Genomic DNA, 7,971 nt, shown 5'->3' with positions numbered 1-7,971 from the left:
GATGATGTCTATGATACCTAGTATGTGATTTTTGAAAAGTATTTCTAATGAATAAGCAGTTATTATTTGAATATAACAATTTCTTTTAGTTCATTCTGTTTATTCTGTTATGACAGTTTAGATTAATTTTTTTAAACATTCATCTGTCATTTAGACATTGTTCAACATGTTAAATAAAAGACGTAGAATAACAACTTCTAATACAAATGAGTGCACTACAACATTATTATACGTGTTCTTCTAAAAGATAAACGATTATTCACTTATGATTATGCATTATAATTTTCAAGACATATTGGATATATCTTTTTATAATACCTTAAAGAATAATTTTCAGAACAAGATAAACACATATTGTAATATTAATATATTAGAAATAACATGAATTTGACGCATACTCAAAGTATTATAGAATTTTCAAATTTTTTTATAAATAATAGAACAACTATTTACAAAATACTATCACTACTTTTATGCAAAATATGATTAATATTTTTTTCATTATTATGTGCTCTATGATTAATTTTATTTAGTAGAAAATATATATAACTACTTATATAGTAATAATAAGCATAAATTAGAAAGCAGTAGAGATAACAAATATATATATGTACAAATTATATACTAAATATGTAATTATGTAACAACACATACAAATTTTAATAATGTTTCTAATACATTTTAAATAGAGAAACAAATTCTTTTATTTTTCAATTCATAATTTTTAAAATACATTACATTTAATCATGGAAGGAAAAATTGTATCTATGCGTTTTATGCTTTAATAATTATATATAATTCTTCAGTACATATTTCATTGTTCAAAATATAAAATAAAAATATAACCTAAGAATTTTTTTTAATTATATTGTATAATAATATATTTCTCCTTATTTTAGTTCAGTTATGTAAAAGATTTCTTTGAATGTAAAACTACATTAAATGTATGGTCCGATACAGACGGAAGTTATCACAAAGGTTATTGTGAATCATATATGAAATCAAATTTAAAAGGCTATAATGATACAGATAACTCTTTTATTAAATTTTGTACCAATGCTGCAAGTTATATAACTTATTCTAAATATAATTCTAATGTAAATATATTTGCATTTTGTGAATATACTAATTACTGGTTCTATGGTATGTTGAAATCAACTGATAAAATTACATATAATCAGACATCATTTATTAAATTCCTTGATGACGTTGATATTATCCAATATTGCAAAGATCATGCGGAAGCTATTGACGAACATAAATATAGTTACCTTAAAAAATTAGATGAACTGTATGAAAACTTTTATATTTTTAAACAAAAATCTTCAACTGACGATCATAATCGTTGTGGAAAAGGTGAAATATGTGCCCAAGAATATAAGAAACTCGAAGGTACATGTTTGGGAAATGGTAACAATAGTTTTTGTAATGAATTAGAAAAATTTCGAGTTCTATTTAATAATCATCTTGAATCAATAATTAAATGCAAGAACATAGAAGAATTACCATCTTTCCAATCATCTGCTCTAGCTTCTACTGTTTTACTCCCAGTTTCTGTAATTTCAGTAATTATTTTCTTTTCATTTATTGCTTATAAGGTGGGTAAATTCTTTATACAAAAGCGATAACACTGTTTTACAATTTATGGTATACCTATAATAAAAACTTATATATGTTATAAAAGTTGTATAATTTAACATCTCACATATTTTTTCTAATATTAGTATACCCCCTTTGGATCATGGATAAACCCTAAATTAATGAAGCAGAAAAGATATATTAATAAATTATTACAGGAATACGAAAATAGAGAAAATAAATCGAATAGGAGGCCATACAACATCGCCTATACATTGTCAGAATAATCCTAATGAGGGAATACACAAAAATAGTGTATGTGCATTAATGCGAATTAGAGAGTATATAAAATATGTGAAACAACGCCATGACATATTTTAAATTTAAATTAACGACTGAAACTTTGATTTTAAGATTAAAACAAATAACGTTAAAGAGCTGTGCTTATATTAACCTGAAGCATAAACCCAAACGTAACCCTTGAATCCTAAACCTAAACCCTATAACATTTTGAACTATTTATGAAGGAAAACATATTTTACAGTTAGAAAATCATGTACAATCCTCTACTTTGTATTTATATTTGGAAAATTAGGCGTTCTCAGAATACATTATTTTATCCTTTTAACATTAGATATATACTCAAAATGATTATTACAACTTTCCATCAATTTCAGGTTTAATATAATTTTTTCTTTGCATTTAAGTGCCTCATATGAAAGTTATTAGTTTAATATTTCAGTTTTGTATGAGAATCGTTATTATTAATTAGTTAAATAGGCGTTATTTCATAAAACTTAAATATACGGTTCACACATTTAATTTTTATGTACTCGTTTTAAAATTAGAACAAAATATACATTCTTGTGTAGTAACTATTTAATCATTGTATAATTAATTGTTTTTTTCTACAATCGTAAAATATTATTTTTTTTATAGTTTTAATTTTAAGAACTCCTCGTGCTATGATCGTTTATTTATGTAATTATTCTTTTAAAAAATTATGACATCATTATTCATTAAATACATTTTTATTGTTTCCTTATTAGTTTTATTTCATATAATATATGATAAAATAAGAAATATTGGTTAAGAACTAAAAGAATGAAAAGGAATTTGACATAGTTTTGTAAATTTTTAAACATAAAGACAATAAATTAATTAAAAAAAATTTGCAAAATAAATAATTGGTGAAATACAAAGAAAAATTTTTTGATATGCAATTATGTAAGTTGGTAATTATTAATATATGTATGCAATTATATTAAAGTTATTGTTTTACCTAGTACATGAGCATTTAATTCATTATGGCACTGAAACACTTCATAAGTATTTAAGCCAAATGTGTATACTTAAAAAGGATAATAATTTATTAATATGATATTTTTAAAGTTGTTTTTTTCAGCATTAACAAAGTTCACAACCAAATAAGTACATATGCATTATTGCACGAATATATTTATGTGTATAATTTATATGGTAATTAATATAACACTTCTTAATCACTAAATATAGATTCATTATAGCATATGTTATTCTGCTATAACGAGTAGGCATGAAGCCTAAATCAGTAAAATTATTCAGGTTTTCTATGTATTTTAATGGATAGTGCCCCACACTTTATACCAAGAAATTAAAGCATAACTTCTTTTGTGTGTACTTATAAATAGTTTTTAATTTTGATTTTTTACTGAAATAATTATGCATTTTGGTAATTAATTATAGCAATTACTTTTATATATTATATTAATATTATTAATAGTATTCTCACATTTTTTATGTTTACCTTGTCTTTCAAGTTTTTTATAAAAATTCATAATATAACATTTAATTCGACATATACTGATGGTAAATATAAATTCTTCCTATGTATTCCTAATTGTATTGTAGTTCATTCCTATTATATATCAGTATTTTAATCATAATAAAATTGCACAAAGTTCTAAATAGTGTAATTATAAATATTTACCCTTTTATGTGATTTACATTTTTCATCATTGTTATTATTTTAAATTTCATATTTTTCAAGTATGGTGATTGTATTGCAAACTTATGTTACCCAAACGGTTACTGGAATAGATATATTTACCCCATATATGATAATTTCTATCGTTTAAGGGGCTATCTTTTCAACAATTATGAGGAAATTAAATTTGAATAGAATGATAAGGAAAATTATAATGGAAATTTTCTGAATTAGGATCCATATATTCCGATGTATCTTCCATCCACTCCTCAGCTAAATGTTTATTACTAGTTTGCCATAATTTTTCCTTTTTACTTATTAAAGAACGGATGAACGATCCAAGGGGTGTGTACTGTTATAGAAAATAGAAATTAAGTTATTATAAAATGATTTTATCGATAAAAGTATACTTATGTTAGTAATTAATGTATACTAATATATTTAAAAATTATATTTTTTATACTTTATACAAAACCATGGAAGTGAAAGCAATTCCTAATGCTGACAACCCAGCATAGTAAATAGGTTTTGAAGCTTTATTATCGAATGAAGGTTGTACTGGAGGTGTATGATGAACTACACGTGTAATTTCATTTTCATCACTATCTAATATAAGGTGGCGACTATTCGCACTAGCATGATCAACACCTGTTACGACAGATGTACTTGGGCACTTTTCTATTTGTATTCTTGATTTATCATTATATTCAATTTCATATGTTTCTACATTGAATGTTGGGAATGTTTTGGCCATATTATTTAAATCACAGTCTTCAGAGATATAATACCTATAATCATTATGATCAAGGGAATGATCAAAACATCTAATTTCATTATAAAATTTTGTATAATTTTCATTTGTCAATTTATAAAATAATAAACATTTATCATTAATAATAGTTGTCTTTCTTTGGGATTCTACGCATAAACCTTTAAAAAAATCCCTTTTTGCGCAATACACCATCAAATTCTTCCTCTTTGTAATTTCTGTTGCATTTTTTTCTTTACGATGTCTTTCACATGGACGATTTCCACCCTCTTTTTCATTTAATTTATTGCATAAGTTTTCAATAAGTACCCATTTATCTTCATTAATATCTCGTTTAACTGTTAAATGTGTGTTCTTTTGCTCATCTAGCCAAAGATTTAAATAATTGCAAAATTTTCTACTATTTTCTTTATTTAGAGCAGATAAATATGTATAACCTCTATAAACAGCGCAACCAATATTTGTTAGTTCTACATTATTTTCTTTTATAATATCTTTTAAATCGGGACTATCTGAATATCTTTGTTTGTTATGAATAAAATCTTCTATATCTTTAATAAATATATTTAATGGAAATTTTTGTTCATAAAAATCCTAAAATGTAAAAGGACAAAGATAAGAATTACATGCAAATATAAAAGAAATAACATTAATGTTACATTAATAAATCATAATACATTGATATATATTTTAACACAATGATTCTAATATAATTATATTCATACTACTAAAGGCATTTTTTAAGGTTTATTTAAGCATATAATTTTTTAAAAATATATATTATTTTTTATGAATTTAATTTTATATTGTACTGTGATTTTATTATGGATTTTGGTTCAGGGTTTAGGTTTTATTTTTTAGGTTTTAGCTTTATGGTTCTATGTTTTTTCTTATGTATCTATCAGAATATTGCATGTTTGAAAGGGCACATTGGGGTATATTATGTTGTAACCTCACCAGAAAACAAATAATAATTAGCAGGAACGTATGTCAAAATGCAGTTATATGTTCATATTTATTTATCTTTAGATGAATGAAAAAAATTTATTTATTTTTAAAAACTATATAAATTAAGGATTTGCACGTACTTAAAAAATATTTGTAATGGATTGAATAAAAAAAAAAAAAGGTGTTTCCCCATTTTTCAAGGCAATTTTAAAATTATTCTTGATAGAATTAAGCGCGCAGCTGAATATATGTATATATATGTATTTAGGTATGAACTTTACGGATTAGGTAGAAAATGCTTCTGGACCTTTTTTCCAAAAGGGATTGAATATTCCTGGCGCACCGATTTCTAGTTTCTCCCCAGGGGAGAGTGATGTGAATTTTTTGCAGCGAACAAATCAGCATCACACAAAGGCAGGTATTATATACATATGTATTAATATGTATCCATGATGGAGGACGTTTTTTTTTTTTCACGATGACACGCTTTTCTGAAAAGGCTATTTCCCCCTCGTTAGTAGTTGCGCGTAGCGGAGAAAGCATATGTCATGGGCAAAAAATATACTGCTCGATAATGCCATACAAATAAGGCGTAGTAATGTGCCTGCGCGAAATACGAAAAAAACATTTCCCTGCGCACATAAATAAATAATGCACTGCCTGAAATGGTTAGCCTTCCGCCGCTAAGCGCGTATATATATTATATATATGTATATATAATATCCCCCTTAATCTCCTTCCTTCGAATGCGGCCTACTTGGAAGGGCGCGTTTGTTAACTTCCCCGCCAACGCGATGTTCCGTTGGAGAAGCTGAGTTCAGATACAATGCAAACAAATACGCGCTTCTTTTCCGCCTATAAGTGCCATGCATTCAGTTAAGAAGTTAAAGTTTCAAAATAAAATGAAGCGAAAAAATGGGTGGAATTAAAAAATTATTATGCAGAAAAAATGCTAAGTGTTTTTCAAAAAAATCAAGGGAGCGAAAAGAAAAGCAGCCTTGGAATAAAAATAGCCACGGTAATATATATTGCATCCCGTGGGGGGGGAGACCCCTACAAAAAAAAAAAATAATAGCAAGTAAACAGTCGGATGGGTAGGCAAATGCAGATGCAGCACCATATTTAACAAACGATTTGGGAGGAAAGAAGTAGAAGTGGTAGGTCTCTCACATTTGTTCATAAAAATAATTGTTAACAATTGGTGGGAAGGAAGAAATTTCAAAGTGGGTAGAGCATCAGGGTTTAGGGTGCGCGAAATATTTTTTTCCATGCGAAACCTTATCAGTGAACCGAAAAAAATTCAACGTTTATTTAATATAAAGTAAATTAATTTCTTTTCATTCTCAATTATAATATAATTGAAATTTCTTTGTGTCTGTAATATTTTATCACCAATAATCAAACATATAATTTCACGGAATATACTATAATGATATATAAGATATGATTTACCCTCATATGAGGTCTATATTTTTAAATTAAAAATATTATTAATGCATTATACATTTCATTTAAATATTGTAATGTACACAAAAAAATTAAAATTTAATTTGTGAAATTTGTAAAAGTTCTTACGCTCCCTCTGATTTCCGTTTAAGACAGAATTTTATGAGTGTTATATTTTTTTTGCACCAACGAAACATATAAATCAAAAATTGGAAATAAATTAAAAATACTGGATTAATATCATTAAATAATTATTTTTTAAATAAATTTTAATAAAACGCTTATATAATTTATGATAATTTTGTAAAGAAGCCTGTATATTATTATGAGAACAAAGTGGCAATTCATGTTATAAAATTAAAATTGATGTACTTGTAAAAACTTAAGCACAATATGTCATAAACCATGTATAATTACATAATATGAAGAATTAGTGCATTTAATAAAATCTATGTAAGCTAAATGAATTGAAATAAATTATAAGCATTGTATAAAAAAAATATTGCAATAGAATTATTTAGTTTTATTGGACAAAATCAATAATATTGATAATTATACTTAATTGAATTTGTAGCTATTAATATAATACTAGATATATGTCACATTGAATAAACAATATAAAAAAAATATTATTATAATTATAAAAAAATATATCATTCGGTAACTCATAATCCTTATATATATTCAATATTATAGCATATATAAAACATATAAACAAATTGCAAAGTTACGTAGCTCCGACAACGAAAAATAAAATTAAATGTATTATGCTTAAATAAAATTTCTATAATATATATAGAACGAAATAAAAGAATAAATTAAATTAAAAATATAATTTCAGTATTATTATGAATAGAATTTCTTACATATGGGAAATTCATGCTATTAACTCTTTCATAATAGGAATTTTTCGTCTATATCTAACATATAAATATTCATAATTTGTTGTTGACCTTAGGATAATATATTGCTCATTCATAGTTTTAGCAATAAAAAAAAAAAAAAAAAAAAAGCAGCTCGTAATATTTTACTTTTATGTTATTTACCTAATAAAAATAAAACTAATTAATACATGTGTAATTTCAAAAATATATAAATTATATATTTATGTATATTTATATTATCATAATAAAATTATAATAATTTCCATATTCAATTAAGAATCTATTAAAAATAATTAATATATGATACAGGTTAATTTTAACAAGTGTAATATATATACTATTAAAATTATTTCAGATTTTAAATTAATTCTTGAAATAAT

General features: G+C 24.6%; 2 protein-coding genes across 2 annotated transcripts; one reads left to right on the top strand and one right to left on the bottom strand.

The window, feature by feature from the left end:
* Positions 1-995: 995 nt before the first annotated feature.
* PCYB_001550 (hypothetical protein) lies at positions 996-1,865 on the top strand (the record flags this gene model as incomplete). The annotated part of the gene is made up of 2 exons (XM_004227577.1): positions 996-1,598; positions 1,725-1,865. 2 exons carry the CDS (start codon positions 996-998, stop codon positions 1,863-1,865), a joined length of 744 nt encoding a protein of 247 aa, XP_004227625.1.
* A 2,136-nt stretch (positions 1,866-4,001) lies between these two features.
* PCYB_001540 (CYIR protein) lies at positions 4,002-4,963 on the bottom strand (the record flags this gene model as incomplete). Its single annotated transcript, XM_004227576.1, has 2 exons — positions 4,002-4,907; positions 4,940-4,963. The coding sequence occupies 2 exons, from the start codon at positions 4,961-4,963 to the stop codon at positions 4,002-4,004; spliced, it is 930 nt and encodes a 309-aa protein (XP_004227624.1).
* Positions 4,964-7,971: the final 3,008 nt, after the last annotated feature.

The sequence above is a fragment of the Plasmodium cynomolgi genome, assembly GCF_000321355.1.
Source record: "Plasmodium cynomolgi strain B DNA, scaffold: 0023, whole genome shotgun sequence".
NCBI classification, from domain to species: Eukaryota; Apicomplexa; class Aconoidasida; order Haemosporida; family Plasmodiidae; genus Plasmodium; species Plasmodium cynomolgi.
The sequence above is the reverse complement of the archived record's forward strand: the minus strand, read 5'-3'. Positions and strand labels throughout refer to the sequence as shown.